The sequence below is a fragment of the Pomacea canaliculata genome, linkage group LG11 (genome assembly GCF_003073045.1).
Source record: "Pomacea canaliculata isolate SZHN2017 linkage group LG11, ASM307304v1, whole genome shotgun sequence".
Taxonomy (NCBI): domain Eukaryota; kingdom Metazoa; phylum Mollusca; class Gastropoda; order Architaenioglossa; family Ampullariidae; genus Pomacea; species Pomacea canaliculata.
In genome coordinates this window covers 12,678,674-12,697,448 of record NC_037600.1, presented here as the reverse complement: position 1 = coordinate 12,697,448, position 18,775 = coordinate 12,678,674, and the positions used below count along the sequence as shown (strand labels likewise).

Genomic DNA, 18,775 nt, shown 5'->3' with positions numbered 1-18,775 from the left:
TTATTTTTTGTTGCGGGCCTTTTACTCGTCCTACTATTCTTACTAGTATTGTAATAATATTTGTATTGTCATTATTAATATTATTACTATTATTCAGATTGAACATTAAATAAAAATAATAAATGTTTTTGCTTAGCGTTCTGTCACAACATTAGTGGCATGCTCTGAGTGTTTATCAACAGTAGCAACTGTAAAACGTAACGAAAAAAGTTGAAGCTACAGATGATGTGGAATAATAAAACAAATCTTGCGGCCTAAACTTCCAGATGTTCTAAACAAGTGTGTTTTTAAAGGGAACACATTAAGTATTGTCATTGTTGTTGAACTTTAAAAAAAATTCTGTATCTTTTATTGTGGTGGGGGCGTCGGTGGTTAGGGGGATGGGATATGGACAAGTGGACAAAAATAGCGAGAAACACATTCTCTCAAGAGTCACCTGCCCTTTGTTTCCTTTATGCGAGAAGCTACGACTGGACTTACTGTCGGAACAGATGATACCAACGTCCCTCAGTTGTGTCGACAAAATAAATGTCCCCATGTTGGCCGATGGGACTGTGGGGGCAGGCCATGACAGTTGACTCATTGCCACTGCAGCGAACGTCGTCCAGCAGGATACGACCCTGCCCTGCCCCGAACGTATTGGGGGCCGCAATCCTTGCTGCGCCTCTGAAGGCAAAACAGACATAAAGCAGATTCAAAACCATCTTTAAGTTAGAAATATACACATAAGTGTGTGTGTGTGTGTGTGTGTGTGTGTGTGTGTGTGTGTGTCTGTGAGAGAGAGAGAGAGAGAGAGAGAGAGAGAGAGAGAGCAAAGATGTAATATTAGTGTAGTGCACAAATGCGTGTGCAATAAATATGAAAATACAATTTAAAGCAGTGTCTTTACTTTCACATATGTTGTAAACAGTCACCAGAAGGATCTTGATCCCATTAGGATGCTCATGAAGAAACAAAAGAATCCATGATCCCAACTTAGGATGACTACAGAACTGTTCTAAGGGTTCTCACATGCATTTTATATAGTGTACGCATTGTTTATATATATATAATTTCAATTATAAATATCTCAAGAACAACGATTTTACAGACACCTGACATTCAGGTGAAAAGCTCGGTAGAAACTCACGAAGGGTAGTTGAGCTGCCTGCAGATGACTTTGGCGCTGTTGTTGGTGAAGTAGTCGTCGCACACTGTACCCCACTCACGTCCGATCTGGATCTCTACCCGACCCATTTGGTAATTCGTACGATGTATGCCCGCCAGGCGCACCGCAATTACCTCTGATCATCGAAATTTACCTTATAGTTGTTGTTATAGTCGTCATTTTAAATATCATTATTCTTATCAATCTTTTCATCTTAAGACTTAGGAGAAAGAAAGAATGAATGGCTAAATGGAGGAGAAAACAACGAAAGGGAAGAGGCTGCGAAGAACAAAATGAGCAGAGTAAAAAGGCATGGAAAGTAAGAAGAAGAAACATGAAGATGAGGAAAAAAACCACAACTCAAAGTCACGAAAGAAAGAAACAACCAACAAAGAAGAAGAAGAAAAGAAAAAATTTATTAGGCACAAGCATCTAGCACAGGAGCTGGCTCTCCACACCTGTTGTAGCCGCTCCTGTACAAGGATGCAAATAGTGTGGCAGAATATAAAAAATAATGAAGGGCAAACCAAAACATTCTCGCCCATGCGAACACTGTAAAATAAAAAAAAATAAATAAAAAACTTAAGTCTTACGACTGTTGCAGATAACGCCCACGTCCTCCCTGTGGTCGCAGTCGCTGTTAAACAAACCCTTGTTGCCGCACTGGCCCAGGCTGGTCTCCGAACCCAAGCACTTGAGGTCGTCAAGGATGATTTTGCCAGTGCCGCTGCCGTACATAGACCGGCCTACAGCAACGGCCCCGGGGCTAGCAGCACAAAAAAAGTAATAATAATAAAAATAATAATAATAATGAAGAAAAATAGCTGCATGTACACATACATCACGAACTAAATTCCCTGGACTGCTGGCAGACGATTTTTTCCAGTTATATGCTAGAACGAGTCATCAGACAAGAAAGCTTCCGGTTTGTTCACATTCTTTGTTACGGCTCGCCGAGACTAACAGCGGATCTCTTCGCAAGAAGCTAAGCGTTGGTCTTGGCAGACAGACAGCAATCCACCTCGACATGTCCTTGCATACGTGTTGTGAAAATTCCATGACAGAAGCGCGAACACTCACAAGAACTTATTCTCGACGAGCTGTGTCACTAGGTAGATCAAATATAAAAGGTCCTTCTGTAAAAATGTTGAACGTTTGCCGTTTGCCATACTACTACTACTACTACTACTACTACTACTACTACTACTACATACTACTACTACTACTACTACTACTACTACTACTACTACTATACTACTACTACTACTACACTACTATACTACTACTACTACTACTACTACTACTACTACTATCTACACTACTACTACTACTACACAACACTGATTTTGCAACCATAACAATACATAAATTTAAATTATTCAATTGATTTAGACAATGAAAAAGTGGGCAGCATAAAACATAAAACAACTATACAAAAAGCCGGTGTGGTAAAAGGTAACAATTTATATATTATAATATAATTATTAGGAAAATAAGAGACAGAAATGACAGAGAAGGGATTATGTTGACTTCGTGATTGGGAGGGCAAGCAATGAAAGCACACCTTTGGAAGCCAAGCACTTATCACCCACCTGTAAAAGCCAACCATTCTGCAGGCTACCTGCGCCTCTTCGTTGCCAAAGTCATCGTCGCACACCGTGTTCCAGGTGCCGTTGTATTGAATCTCCAGACGCCCGTTGGATGTGGAAGTTCCGTTCACAAGACGCGCACGCAGCTGCAGACCTGAGCCAGAAAACTCATACTGACATTTTCGTACGAAATTTAAAGGAAAAGGTTAAAGAAAAAGTCTTGGCTTGATTATGGTCCCATAGCATTTAGCGGAGACTAACAATAGATGATGAGAACATTTCACACATATTTTAATTCAGTAAAATCATGGCTTACTTCCCTTGGATTGTTTAGTATTATTCAATTATCTAATTTGCGTTAAAGGAGCACTATAGAAATGGGGGAAATTTTTTCAAAAAATAACTTGGTAAATCTCATTTCCAAAAATATGTGTGATTTACCTCCCTTTCTGTTCCAAATGCACGCTTACAAAACACGAAGCACAGAAAGAGGTCAAACTCGAGACGTCACCTCTGCACTCATTTACCCCTAATTAACATATAGCTCAAGGTCTCCAGTTGACTGAGAGCCTTCACAACATAAGTATGTCCGTTCACTATCCTTACTTCTATGTTGTTGACTTTGCGTGGTGGTGTTTGTCGGCGTGTATCTTGAGAATGAAAAGGTGTAATCACTCAGATTTGGGGAAATATTTTTGTAGACTAAGGTTCATCCAAATTATTAGAAGAACATCGTGCACCCCACTAGTTTTTAAAGACCGAATGCATTCTTAAAAAAATTTCAGTTGTTTTGAATTAAAAAGATCAATCTACCAATCTATCAATCTTGAAAAAAACTATAAGTGCTTCGATATCTCCCCATCAGCACAGAATTAATTATTCATGTACGCTATTCGTAGATGTTAAGGAGAGAAAAACACATTGCAAAGCAATGGCATGAAACAGAAAATCTCACGGGATCTAACAAACTTTATTATACAAATGTCTTACAAATTTGCAAAATGTGTTCAGGGAGACAGTTATGACCTTTAAACTGTCACAAACCTAATGTCACAAGGTTTCATTATCAGTGAGACGACTACCAACATGACAACGACAGCAGACTCAACAGTCTTTCGTAAAAACAAGAGCCAGTAGTGTTAAACCGACCTGAAAACGTTATTTGACACATTAACAAATAATATCACCAAGAAAATGATGAAGTCTGGAGATTATATATATACATCTTAAACCTAATCTGAAAGTGATTCGAAAGGTTCACCCAGAAGAACATAACTTTCTTTTCCTTTTTCTTAGTACGCCTTACAGGTAATGTCAGCTGGTGACAGCATTGATAAATTACATATGTATTAATTTTGTGCCTCTCAAGTGGATATCATCGGAACTTTTCTCTTCCATATTTACGGCAGACTGTCTACACCCCAGGAATATTGCTTTATCCCTTTTCCCAGGGTTAAAAAAAAATCCGCGGAGCACAGACAACGCTTATAACCACGTGGCTTGCCCTTGGTTTGTCCAACGACTTCACCTCGCTTAATGAATACAGACCCTGATCTCTACTCACCAGCAGTTGATGAGCCTCCTCCACACATGACGCCCACGTCCTCTCGATGCTGACAGTCGCTGTCGCCGAGGGCCCTGTGGGCGCAGAAGAAGATGTTGGTCTCGTTGCCGGTGCAGTGCACGTCGTCCAGCAGGATGGACATGTTGCTGCTGCCACTGCCGTAAATGCTGGTGGGGCGCGCAACGGCGAATTGCCTGTAGACGACCAGCGGGACAACAATAAGTACGGTACCAGGCACGTCACTTTGAACAGACGCGAGCGTCACTCTGACTAGGTGAGTGTCACTCTGATCCGACAAAATCTTCACCAGACGATCTCCTCCTCACTGTTTTTGACCTTATTCCTTGTTTTCTGTAACGACTGCATGTCTTCCTTGCGTCGAGTGTTCCAAATGTCCGACAGGAGGGTAAAGATAGGGCCAAGATGGAAATAAGAAAGAAATATGTGTGCGTGCATGTGTGCGTATTTGTATGTATGTGTGCGTGTTTGTGTTTAGGGGGTTGTGTCAAGAAGAGGGAGAGAAACCTGTTGGGTGGGAGAAATAATCAAAACAGAAAAAGGACACTATTTAAGTGAAATGGCACTATATAGGAAGACAGGAGTGTGGGCAAGAGAGAACTAAAACAAAAGAGATAAAAAGTTATTTCGATTCTTCGTTGTATGCCAGTAGACCATTGGTATCAATAAATAAGAAAAAAGAGAGACTTCTTCATTCAGTGTAGGCTCATGCTCGTAGCTTGAGGGAGGTAATCAATGGCAATCAATGGCATTGAAGCAGCTAGGGAAGGGTAAGGGAAATCTTACTACCATGACATATACATTAATATAGTTTTATATACATACTGTGCATATATAATACTAAAGTTACGAAATAATGTATTTGCAACCCCTTTAAAAGCATGTTATATCAGATTTAGATAAAACAGGAAAGTTAACGGAGAACAGGAGAAAGAGATACTAACGTGCTAAATCCCAGCATCCTGCAGACGACCGCAGCTTCCACATTGTTGAAGCTGTCGTCACACACGGTGCCCCACGGCTGCATGTTGTAGCTGACCTCCAGTCGCCCCTCGTTTGGTGAGGGCCCCACCAGCCTCGCTCGCATGGTGCTGCCGACATCAGGAGCTGACAACACAAAAGTAAATCGAGTTTCTTTGTTGTTGTTTTGTTGAGCGTTTGCTCATGCACGTGCAGCCTTTCATGTGTGTGTGTGTGGTGCGTGCGAGCTTTCTTTGACTCCTTCCATCAGACCTCCGACAAAACTTACAGTATTTATTACAATAATGCTTTTTTATTACAATACAGTCAATCTCCCTACTATGCCACCTACCGGGACCGAGCAAAAAGTGGGGCATATAGGAGAGTGGCGATAGTAGAGAGTGTTCGTAAAAAACGGCTTTTATTTGCCTCAAGTTACCCGTCAGTCCAAAGCAGGGTGGGCAAATTAATTTTCCAAGGGCCGCATGAGACATGTGGATGGTTTTAGAGGGCCGGACTAATATAGTTAACTCAGTTTTACCCAAATACTGTATATATAGATATATATGTGGCGGGCGGGCCGGTCAGAAGACAGGTAGGCCTTTGCCCAGGTCTGTCCAAAGCTCTCAAGAATCGTCGGCTATCGCCTAGCTGTCTCCTCGTCAATTCTCTCCCCGGTCACGAAAGTCTCTTCATCACTCCACCCCTCCAACCACATCCGCGCACCTGAATCCTGTCGCTAGTCGACTCCCTCACACCTTCCCTCTGGTCACGTGACTGTCACCGGCTGGAGCACCACGACACCCCCCCCCACATTGCCAGCCTCACCCTCCCTGTGGTTTGGTGCTATGTTCCATCCACCTGGCGAAAATGCGATGTGCTCCCACACTACCATTACAGTATAGCATAATCGAGCACTGCGCGGAATTCACAACTTGTGTCTTTTACAATCACACAAAAAGTGTAATGAGCATAGTATTGCGAGAGTCGGCTGTGGCATAGTAAATTTTTTTTACATTGAATTTATAGTCGGGACCGAGCAAAAGTGGCATAATACCGAGAGTGGCATAGTAGAGAGGTGGCATAGTAGGGAGATTTGACTGTAATGCTTTTTTTTTAACCAGTGTGACCAAAACTTGGCAAAGCGCTTCTTTTGCAGACATCCTTTAAAAAAACCACACAAAAAATGAGTTGAGCTCTAAAAAGAAAAAATCAGTACAGCTTTGTACAAGATGGTCCCTACTCGGTCTGTTCTCATTGGTCATAACTGTGTGCGCTGCTTACTAACTGCCCTTAGAGACAGATAAAGTAGTATTACATCGTATTATATTATTTGTTCCGTGGCATTGCCAGTAGCTTTGAGTTTCGCTTGAGTTAAACTTACGCGGGCAGATAATTCCAACGTCTTCTGAATGACGACAGTCATTTGTCCCAATGCTGGCATGGCGGCAGCTGACGAGGCTGGACTCTGTGCCGGAGCAAACAACATCATCACGCCAGATGGGGCCAGTTCCCTGCCCGAAAGCAGCTGTAACCAACGAAATCGGCCTCCAACTGGAAATAACAACCATTGCCGTTGCTCAGATATTTGAAATTTTGGCGTCATAGCAACTCCCATTGATGTAATAGCTACTCCGCTACGGTTGACTGCTTTTGAAATGTTCTGAAAGTAGCAGTGTACATAACGAACATTCTGCAAATTAGCAAAAGGGTTCAATATCCGAAATTATCCATTTGAAATCATGAATTTAACCTGTACAAAATGAAAAGAACAAGGGTTTTAAAGGATAGTGACCAGTAGAAAAGTGTAAGGGGTTCATCGTTGTAATTAGTTGTGGTAGGTCTCGTATTGTTTCGTGTATGAATGGTGTCATGTCTGACGTCTTGTGTGCGTCATTTGTTCTACGTCACTTAAAGCAGAAAAAGACGTCATAGATAGGAAAAGCAGTTGTTCTTAAAAGGCCAAGCGAGCCGGGGAAAGAAACAACGGTTCTCATCCGCCATCTTTTTTACAGCTCTCTCAATGAGATTTCTCTGAACTTGTGTCTCTTCGATTCGATTACAAATCTTTTCATCCTCATCGTCATCAGCGGGGGCTCGTCGAGCGTTGTGTTGTGGGTGTGGTATACGTTGTACATATGCAAGATAAGTGTACGTTCGTCTTATTACAATCATGCTGACTGCATTGCCTGCGCGTATTATCTCCCTTGACAAATCATGTCGCCATGTGTTTAGTCGACAACGTAATTTTTTGCAAGTAAGTTAACGCAGCTGAAAAAAGTGAAATATCTAGCATGGAAGAAATTAATTTTTATGGATGAGTACAGGCTCAATGTAAGATAATATTTCCCCAAATCTGGATGAATTCCATACAGTTTTTTTCTCTTTTTCAAACATCCGCATGAACAGGTCAAAGTCAACTACACTGATCTCATTTGGATTCTAAAATGCTTCAGCCAATGGGAGAAATAGGATAATATGTTAATTAGGGATTGTGTACAAATGTGACGAATGGACCTTTCATGGTCATGTTTTATAGGTATCTTGAAGCGGAAGAATTGAAGGTATTAGTCCCTAAAAAGAAAATGACAAAATTTGAAGATTTTTTTTACTCTTAATATTTTTAATTGACCCCCTCCCACTGCCTAATTCCGACTACTACTGCATCCATGGCCAAAAACCATATGTCAAAAGACAGCCATGGCCAGCGTGGTAGAGATCTGTGTGAAAAATAAGCGCAAACATGGAGGCAGTGCGAAGTTGTAGCACTCAACATTTGTCAGCAAGTATCGCGCAACATTTAAATGTTTTTCCTGAAATCACAGCCCAATAAAGATGGTGGGCATGATATAAACATTCGGAACTCGCGGACCCAAACTGTGGATGTCTGTACTTACGTGCTCAGACCCAGCTGTGTGCAAACGACTCGTGCGGCTTTGCTGTCGAAGTGGTCGTCGCAGACGGTGCCCCAGGTGTTGTTATAAAACACTTCCAATCTCCCCTGCCATTGGTTATTTCCGACCAGGCGAATCTGCAGGCTGCTAAAATTGGTCCCTGCATCATCATCATCATCATCATCATCATCATCATCATCATCATCATCATCATCATCATCATCATCATCGTCGTCGTCGTCGTCATCGTCGTCGTCGTCGTCCATCATCATCATCATCATCATCATCATCATCATCATGCACGCACGTACTTGGACAGTAAGACATACGTACAGGCAAACAGACGCAGATGCATAGATATACACACAGATGCACGATCACTCAAGAATCGTTCACGTACACAACACCACACACACAATCGGTGGATGAAAGCCTAGGGTGTCTTGAGCTCACCAGCTCTGCAGTCTACCCAAAGGTCTTCTCGGTGGTCGCAATCATTTTGTTTATTGTAGCGGCAGCCAGCCAGCGAGTCCTCCGTGCCAACGCACCTGACATCATCCAGCACAATAGGAAGAGACTGGCTGTGTTACCTGGCTGATTGGTCAGGATGACAGGATTGGTTCTGTTGCCATAGACAAAAATTGGATTATCAGTGTATTTCTGTGTGTGTGTGTGTGTGTGGACACAGAAAGATAAACGGTTACCTGTATGATAGATTCTCATAAAAAAAAAATAAACGAACTTAAATTAAAGAAAACCACCTTATCACGTAAAGAAATTGTTAGTCTTGATCTCATTCCTATGCATCTCGTTTAACATTTTAACTTCGGCGTGAGCACGTGGTACCAGCAATGTTCATCAGACTCACCCGGTGTAGCCGAGGCGTCTGCACACGATGATGGCTACGGCGTTGGTGGCGTAGTCGTCACACACGGTGCCTTGTCGTCCAGTTGACGATGGCGAGAAGTCTTCCCCTTGAGCCCCCGCCCTCAATTGTCGTCTCTATCGTGTCCGCATTTGCGGGCGCTGTTTGAAAACAAATTTGTTTGTATATTTATATTAATTTATCTGTTTGCGTAAAGTGCGTTAGCACTTCTTTTTTCCTTCTTTATATCTAGCTTTTGTCTTACCTTTTTCCAAACGTTTCCCATTTTTCTATTTGTCTTTCAACGCGGTACTTTTTTTTTTACATTTATTTATTATGAAGCTGCCGAAGAGCTGACAATATATCTGATTTATGCAGCGAAAGTGAATCTTAATTATTAGAGTGCTCTTTTCTTATCAGGGGTGTGTTTAATTTTTCTGGGAACAAACCCATGTGTGAGCACCCGTATGAAGCAAACTTAATGGAGAAAGTCCAGATACGAGGACAAGCACTGGGAATCTTACGCGTGCAGCTGACACCAACGTCCTCGTCATGTTGACAGTCGTTAACACCCAAGTTCTTTCGGGTGCAGTTCATCAGGCTGCTCTCCGTCCCCAGACATCTGATGTCATCGAGCCAGATCGGTCCGGTACCATCCCCAATGGTGGATGCCGGAATCACCGTCCCCCTGTCGACCAAAAAATACGAGCCGTGACTTATATTTCAACGGACTACACACCAACATCTGTCATCGTTTATAACCTTTTTTTTTTTACCGCGCTTTTCCATCACTTTGTCTGCCATGTTGTCGAGTTTTGTTTTGTTTTTGGTTTGAAAGGATGTTTTTTTTTTTTAGTGTGTATCTTTATTTTTCTTTTTTTATTTTGAAGAATTTGTTTTGAGCGTTTGGTTGTTTTTTTTTTATTTGTTTGTTCGTTCGCTCAGTTTGCTCGTCTGTTGTTAATTGGCTTTTGGCTGTCAATCGGTAAACTGACTTCATTCTTTCTTTCTTTACGTTTCTTTGCATCCTATCCCTTTCTGACTTTCAAGTAACAGATTTTTAAATTCAAATTTAAAAGACATTGATACGTACCCTTGGTAACCAAGCATTCGGCAAACAACCTGGGCGGCCCGAGAGTCGAAGCTATCATCACATACAGTGCCCCAGATACCATACGCCTGAATTTCCACACGGCCGGTGTATCTGTTCACCCCTGTCAGGCGGATCTGAATGGTGTTGTTGAGTCCAATAGCTGACATCAGAGAAGAAAAAAAAAAAAAACAGAAGCTGAAAATGCAGGTTTCTTCTTGATGCATCAGTGTAGAGTATACACATAATTCAAATAACTGTTGCGTAATTTAGTTTTCTAAAGATTGGGCAAACCTCAGGGCAACCTGCTACTTAGTCAAATCTCGCTGAATACCGTCTACCATCCGTTTCGAGATTGCCAGCGAAAAGCATCGCCATGCAGAGGTTAGAGGCAACATTACAAAGATCAGGTTGTATATGGTTATATTTACTTTGTGAAGACCTTAGCCAATGGGAGAGGGTGTACGTTAACTACTTATAGCGTGACGTCACGATTTCGACCTTTTCTGTGTACGGCGATGTTTCCAGGCGTTTATCTTGAAACAAAAGAGCGAAATAATATGGTTTAGGAAAATAGTATCTGGCACTGAGTTTTGCCCAGTCATTTAAAAACAATCTGTATTTCATTAGTCCCACAGATAGCCCTGTAAGCTTTTAGCTCTGGATGTCTTTGAAACTCAAATCGACTGCAGTCGGCACTCGTGAGTTTTGTTTTTCGTGCTGAAGACGTAAGAACTGATAAAGATTTGAGGAAGCTAGCTTTTGGTTTTTAACTAATGAGAAGTTTAAATAAACATTTTTTTTTCAATTTATTTTCAGATTCAATAAATAAATTTTTATAATTTTACTTTCTACTGGTCTGGAACAACTTAAAATAAATAATAATTAATTATTATCCAACTATACATGTGTTTTGCGGCAGGCACATGACGCCAGCATCTTCCGCGTGCTGGCAGTTGCTCGTGCCCCACGTGCGGTGGTTGCAGTCGCTGATGCTGGCCTCGGAGCCAGAGCAGCGAACGTCGTCCAGCAAGATTGGAATGCTGGGATTGCCCGTGCCATTAGAGAAGAAAGCTGACGTAATGGGAATTGCGAGCACCCTGAAAGTAATTTCACATTTTTTTGAAAGAAAGATGCTTTATACCTCTACCGTGAAGACGACGACATTTGTTAATTGTGGGAGAGATTTTCATCAAGAAGTTTAAGAAACACGAAGAGTAACTATGTGCAACGTTACGTTATGAAAGCGCTTGAAGACTAAAGCAAGAAGACTAAGCAAAATAAATAAAAATAATAAATGTTATAAATAAAATTAGATAAGTAAGAATTCAGAAATAGAAATCGGTACTATGAAGAACACGATTAACAAGTATTATGTTTCCCTTTTTTGTCAAAGTCTTAAAGTAGAATAATAAAAAAAAGGAGAGGAAATGTACTTTTGTTGGTGGCGGTGGTTGAAGAAAAAATGTGATCATGAGTGCAATGACGACAGCTATCAATGCTGTTTACGTACCCGACAAACCCCAACTGCTGACACACAACCTGGGCAGCATGGTCGTCCCAGTTGTCGTCGCAGATGGTCCCCCACTGGCCGTTGTACATTATCTCAACACGACCCTGGTAGTTCAAGGAAGACCCGTTCAGACGAATGGGGTAGTTGTTGCTGCCTATCAGTGCAGACATTTAAAACAAAAGCTTACAACAAACGCGACAAAAAGAAGTTAGGAACTGAAACATCGATGCTTGTCAACATACAATAGGGGACGTCACTGTGGAAAGTAAAAACACTCCGGACACAAAACACTAACAGTGGGACAATGTTCAGAAGGAACGCGAGCTTCTCCGTTTCATTATTCATTTGTCGCGGTGAACCACTTACAGGTCGCTAGGTGACCCGTTAACTCTAAACTCTCAACATGAACTGAAAGAGGACTTACTGGGAGAACAGTCTACACCAGCATCTTCAGAGTGATAACAGTTGTGCATCCCTAGGGGTCGGTGCTGGCATTGCAGGATGGAGGTCTCGGAACCCGTGCAGCGGACATCCAGCCAGATGCGGCCAGTCCCTGCTCCGTAGAAAGCCTGAGTTCTGACGACTACCTGGTGTCTAGTAGCAAGAAATATATGTCACAAAATTATTCCCATTACATTATCACATCATCGAATCATTGCTAGCACATCTTGGTAATGCATGGTAGCATCAACGATTTCTATGACGGTCTATCCAGTAGTTTTACATCAGCTGCCTTGCACATGCGCTCAACCTTTCAAATGTCTCACGTGACAAACAATAATTACAAGTAATCCACTGAATACCCACGACTGATATCCCAGCTGCCTGCACGCTACTGTGGCCGCATTCACGTTCCAATCGTCGTCACATATTGTGCCTGCAAATTGTACACTTGTATAATTTTAACCTTCACACTGCCTGTTCCCCCTGTGTTCCAACTGTTCATTGTTTACAACTAGTCATCATTATGTGCTGTTATTAATGGTGATTCATTGGTGTGTCAACAAATCGAAAGTCTTTTTTGGCATTCTACCGTCCCCACCTCCGAGAAAACAAATGGACATCAGCATCCAGCACACCAAATGCAGTATCTTTATTAAATTTGCTTCGGTATGTTATGTCTTATATGTGAGTGTATTAGCCAGTATCTTCCACAAAGCCACATCACTGTATATGTCCATATATTAGTATTTAGTGAATGTACACTCTAGCATCTTGTTCACGTGCAAGGAAGTCAGCATCTTGCAGACATCTGCATCATTGACTTACACGTATTGACACCAGCACTTTGCTCGCATACACCAGCACATGCGAAAATCACATTTCTACCTGTATCTTTCTCTCTCTCACACACACACTCACACGCAACACACAAGGAACTCTGTGTTCTGCACACCTGTGTACATAACATGAAGACCCCAGCAGACACTCACCCCAGGTATTGTTGTGGTAGATCTCCACCCGTCCTGACCCGGACACCCTTGACGTACCTGGCACCAGTCGCAGTGCGCCTTCATTCGGCGCTGCCGTCTGGCCATTCGCACCTGCATGACGTAATCAGGAGCACTTCATGACGTCAGCGAAACATTTTTGCAACAAATGGTCTCGGCTACCACACATATATAGAAACATGTTTGAGTGTGATGCATCTATGAAAACTTTTGCAAAACTCGGTCAAACGTACTTCGACGCTAGGTTCGTTGAAGAACGGCCATTTGCAGTAAACTGGAGTTTTTAACAATTTAAACTTTTTTATCCTGCACACTCTAACATGAAATATCAGTAAAATTCAAGGACACGGATAAAACCCACATTACAAGCAGATATCATCTTCATCAACAACAAGCAACAAGGAACAGTGCATTACGTGAAGTTTTATCCATCAGGGGTAGTTGTTATGAAGCGAGGGTAAGTCTTTGCCCTGGGACAACATGGGGAATGCAAGGACAAGTGTCTTGTTCCCAAAATCACAAAGCCATGTCCACATCCCGAAGATGCTGTTTTATCCATGGTACCGTGGTTATAAAGTGGTGGCATCGGTGTCCAGGTGTAAAATAATAGGAAGTAGTGCCCCGAGGTTTGGGCATCGCCTTTTGAAGTTCGGAAACAAAACGCTTTTCCTTGACTTCCATATTTTGCCCTGGGGCAACGAATTACTCTAACTTCATAACTATGGCAACAGCAGGAATATTATATGGAGCACCTAACAAAAGATTAAAAGACACAAATAATCCTTAACGTTGTTATCGTAGGTACAGACATCAGCGTATTTTATTTGTCCTTCGGTCACCCTTTAGTGTACACAAGGACATCACAGAACACAATTCTGCTAAAAGATGACTGAAATATCTTGTGACTGTCTTTGATTTTTCTCAAATCTTTAATCTTTTAAAAGTTTAAAAGTAAAATGAGGTGACTGACCTAACGGATGAATAGACCGGTAGATGAGCCTGAGCTTCATTTTACAGAACAGCACCCATCTTTAGTTTTGTTTTCGACGAGTCTCTAAATGTGATTGATTTATAATGATATAAAAATATTGAGTTTCAGATATGAAGTTGAGAAGCTTTTATCAGAAACAGGTCATTACAATCAAACACCTGTAAATATGTTATCTGTAACAAATTGAAATAGTACTCGCTATCTGACCTACTGACCTTAGTATGCGCTGCTAAGATGTACTTGATTTAAAATAGAGGGTAATTAAATGCTTTTCTTAACCTGATTTTAATTGAAATTTATCTATGTGTTTATAGTTATGTTACAGTAAGTTACTTTTGTTATTGCCGTTGAAGGGGATTCAGGAAAGAATAACTTTCGTAAATCAAAGGCGAAGTTACAATAAACTACAATACTTTATGGACGATATTTTGTAAGTCAAACATTTTTCTTCAATCGTCTCGAAGAAATGAGCTTCATAAGCTAAGAAAAGTATACAAATCTTTATGGCCGACAAATTAAGTAGCGTCTACTCTCTTCTTGTTGTTCCTAAAGAAAAAAAAATGTTATTCCGACTTCTAGGTAATTCTTGTCGCTAAAAAAACTGAGGTTTGCAAGACTTCTTTGCCACTGAGTCGTTACAGGGATCTTACTTGGACAATGTGAGACGACGGCCCAGCCAAGGTTAGTAGGGCATCAGATCCATCTCACTGAATATCAAGGTGTGAAAAAAAAACAGATTCCTCCTAACTGATAAGTGCTTATCGCTATTTGACCTTTTGCGATCAAGTACAATTGTGGCCTGAGCTTGTACCGTCACTTATCATGCTGTACCAGTCTGTGATTTGATTATCACTGTCCTTAATGAACCTAATTTTTCTTCTTGTAGACACTTGTTCTTGTAAGTACAAACGTTCATCATTGTGAGTGATTTGTCATCTTTCTCTCTTAGAAGACTTTGATCTGTCTAGAACTAATCGTTCAGATAAAACTGCTACAAATTTCGCGTATTTTTTCATGTTCCAGATAGATGAAAATCGTTATTGATGTTATTAATGTGATTTGAATATACCGATAATTAATTCTAAATTAAACATAGTTGTCCTCAGTAACGTTTCGTGTCCTGGGAAAAGAAGAGTGCATTTAAATGTACCAAGGTGTTTCTGGTCTTTTGGGCAACAGCTTAATTTAAATCTGGACCCGCATTTATGACATCGGCAACTTTGTCTAACTTGAAAGGGAACCAGTTAATTATTCCAACATGCAAGCTCTCAGTTTATGAGCGACTAAAAGGTAAACGTCAGTAAGTAACCCAGTGGTAAAACGGGAATTCCCGATAAAAGACGTCACTGCGCATGCGTTTTGGGGTTAGTGAATGAGGCGTGAAACTTGCAACTAAAGTAAAAAATATCTAAAACAATTTTAAAAAGCAAGAAACTCTGGAATGTCAAATTAATTCATTCTGATTAGATAACTTTCTTCAAGAAAATATTAAATAGTAAAAATATTTCCTTCGATTTTGAAACAAAAGACTAGAAGATAACCGAGGGACGCGATGTCGATTGCAAAGTTTGGTTTCGATTTCTTTTTTCGGCTTTCTGATAATGAATTCAATTGGAAAACTGGTATTAATGAAACAGTTATTTACCAGTATATTTGTCCAGTTTCTTTATTAGGTCTAGAAAACTTCAGCTAAACAAAGATCACGATCTCTGCCATATTTGCGGGAGGTAATTATCGTAGGGGTGATGCCCTTCTTACAATGTCAGCTAGTAAAATGACTCAGGTAGGTCTACCCTGAGATTATGAATACCGGGCTTAAGCCGATTTCTCTAGTTTGGGTAGGGTAGCGCGCTGGTTAATGCTCATGATCATGAATATGAGCCCAAAATGTAAAGGACACCTTCACTTCATCAGAATATCACACTCAAATAAGAAAAAAAAAACACATACGAACGCAGACAACCAGGCAGATGGACAGGAAGACAAGCAGATAGACAGGAGAATGTACATACGCACGTACAACACTTAACACACACACACACAATCACATACACACATAGAAGAATAGCGTGAGTTCAGTGATGACGAAGACAATGGCTTCCATTTCATGTTAACATTATAAACTTTACAAAAACAATTGCTTGGTGTGACCGTCTTAAAATTCCATGTGACTGATTTTGTTCATTCCTCTGTCTTACTCTAAGTAACACTTTTGTGTAATCCACTGCTTCTAGTGACCGTAGTAAAGAAACAAAAAAAAAAAAAACACTTTAAAACCTACTAGTACACAAAAAATCTTGACATTATTTTTGTTTGCTTGTTTACTACTACAATGTAAAGCTGAAACCGTATTTCAATCATCATTATTAATCAAAGAATACTGAAGCAATAGTGTTTGATGACTTAAGTAAGTCAATTGTATTTGATTTGTATTACTCACCTCCAAGCGAGAATGTAAAAAGGATGAAAAAATATATCCTTTCCTTCATCGTATTCAAAATCTGTCTAGTAAAGTTTTGAGATTCGGTCCTAGAAAGGACCTTTCTTGTGAGACGATGATACTCGTTCACACAATAATATTTTGGATGGAAACGACGTTGGCACTGCTGCAAAAGTTCGAACACTTTACTTTGAGAGGAAACAGGAGCTTGTCTGTCTCGCGCCTGGAAGTCAGTGATTTGAGATTCAGTCCATGGACAAGGCGGTTACTCTGAGATGAAAGAGAAGTTTGAACGCGATGACGAGCGGGTGAAAGTTAATAAAGGCCGCCCCGCCCGCGGTCACTTTAAGAGGAGACGGGACGGTTTGTGCCAGCCACGTGCCTGGGTCCGCAACACACCAGTCACAGCCTCGAGGTCCCAAGCTGACGTCAGGATCCCGCCCCCCTCTTTCGTCTAGCATCTGCTGAACAATTTCACAATATTGAATAAGAAGCCCCCTCTCTCTCTCTGTCTCTCTATCTCTCAAACATTCTGCTCTGATTTACGGAACGGGTGTGATTGATACTAGACAAACTATATCGGATGCGAGATAAAAAAAAAAAAAAGTAAATAAAGACGAGCGTCTTTATCGTGACGGACTATAACATCGTGTACCGACACGTATCCTGAAGATGTCAGTGTTATTGTCACTAAACTTGTAGTCAATCAAACAATATATAATACATAAGCAATCAGGAAGAAGAAAGTTTGCATTGTTTAAAGTCTCATTGAAAATATCTCGGGATGAATCTGGTCTTCGCTAATATTTAATGTTATTCAGGGCTTCTGCTAAGGCTAAATTCTTTGGGGTCCCAGGGACCCCTTCTTCATTTTTATTTTGACAAAGTGTTTTTGCCTAAGCAGAAGCCCTTTATTGTTTAATTTGAAAATCAGTGTTTGTTTTTTTTTAGTTGTTTATTCTAGGAGTAAGAATGGGGTTTCGGTTATTGTTTTGCTTTTGGTGTCTATTTTGATTAGCCTCAATGATTATCTCCCCCTCTTTCTCCTTATCTCTGTTTCTTTCTCTCAACTTTTCATTTTTCATCTATCTCAACTATTGAAGCGCTAAAACTTTCTCTAAACTTGTCTTTTTCTCTTTACCCTTTTCTTTTCCTCTCTTTAGTTATAAACTTTTATTTATTACTGCTTAACATTTTCATTTAACATATTCTAAGTTTGTAAAAATATTTATTCCAAATGTTGATATAATATTTCCTTAATGAAAAATAATGCAACTCATGAGACGAAACTACAAGACAACAAGCAGTTTAGCCAGTCATCCCTGCGTCCATTTCTTGCCGGACATAATACACAGTCAATTTGGTGTATTTAAAAATAGAGAAGAGCCCTCCAAACAACAAGAATGTCGAACGAAAAGTTGCTAGATAACAGCACCAGGCTCTCCGTTGGTCCTCACGGGTACTGCTATCTCCTGTGTGTCACTGCGAGACTTCGGGGTCGGGGATGGAGATGACTTATATCAACATCCTTGGTATCGTGACGGCGCGGCTGTCACATGGGAACGTGCCGGGTAGCACGGAGAAAGGGGTGGAGATAGTGGCCAGCGACTGTGTGTGTACCTGTGTTAGAGGGTTTGTGTGAGAGAGTGTGCATGTGTGTGAATAACAATATTTGTCTATTATCTTGTTGCATGTAAACAGCTACTCACCTGAAGATGCTTTTTGCGATATTTAATTGTTTGGTTAGCTTGACTTGCTTTGGGTTAATTTGGATTGTGTCTTATTGTTGCTTGCTTCATGTTATGTGACGAGACAGTACATCTGTTCCAGAAAAAGTGAAGAAAAAAGTGTGTGTGATATTTAAGAATAATCTATCCATATCATGGGAACAAATGTAGTCTGCAAAAAATGTATGAAAAAACGATACCTGAACGATTGACTATTATTCAAAATTGTAAGTGAAAGTGTTTCTGTGTCTGTCTATGTGTCTGTGTGTACATGTGTTTGCTTGTGTGTTGTGTTTCGTGTTGTTCGTGTAATTGTAATGCATATATTAATAATTTATGTAGTGAATGATCACATTTACAAACGAGCATGCTCTCGGCACTTAATACAAGTAGGTGACATGGGCAGAATACTAAGGAGAGAAGACGAAACAGCTATGACAACTAATAAAAGATTGAAGAAGCGAAGAGGAACACGGAAGAGCAATCAGTAAAGATAGAATTATATATATATACATATGTGTAGTGT

At 40.6% G+C, this 18,775-nt stretch overlaps 1 protein-coding gene across 1 annotated transcript; it reads right to left on the bottom strand.

Annotated features, from left to right (window-relative positions):
* Positions 1–132: 132 nt before the first annotated feature.
* Positions 133–17,053, bottom strand: LOC112575756 (deleted in malignant brain tumors 1 protein-like). Its single transcript, XM_025257764.1, has 17 exons — positions 16,523–17,053; positions 13,074–13,184; positions 12,448–12,517; positions 12,065–12,234; positions 11,641–11,794; positions 11,034–11,227; positions 10,131–10,290; positions 9,487–9,725; positions 8,176–8,332; positions 6,663–6,832; positions 5,263–5,425; positions 4,301–4,494; positions 2,740–2,890; positions 1,741–1,913; positions 1,130–1,283; positions 503–666; positions 133–188 (listed from the first exon to the last, which is right to left on the bottom strand). Exons 1-17 carry the CDS (start codon positions 16,569–16,571, stop codon positions 133–135), a joined length of 2,529 nt encoding a protein of 842 aa, XP_025113549.1. The 5' UTR covers positions 16,572–17,053.
* Between the last annotated feature and the right edge of the window lie 1,722 nt (positions 17,054–18,775).

Coding starts and splice junctions, on each gene's coding strand:
- LOC112575756 (XM_025257764.1), bottom strand. CDS start 16,571: ATGAAGGAAAGGATATATTTTTTCATCCTTTTTACATTCTCGCTTGGA. Junction 10,291..11,033: donor GTGCCTGCCGCAAAACACAT/GTATAGTTGGAT, acceptor CTCTGATGTCAG/CTATTGGACTCAACAACACC. Junction 6,833..8,175: donor ACACAGCTGGGTCTGAGCAC/GTAAGTACAGAC, acceptor TGTTATTTCCAG/TTGGAGGCCGATTTCGTTGG.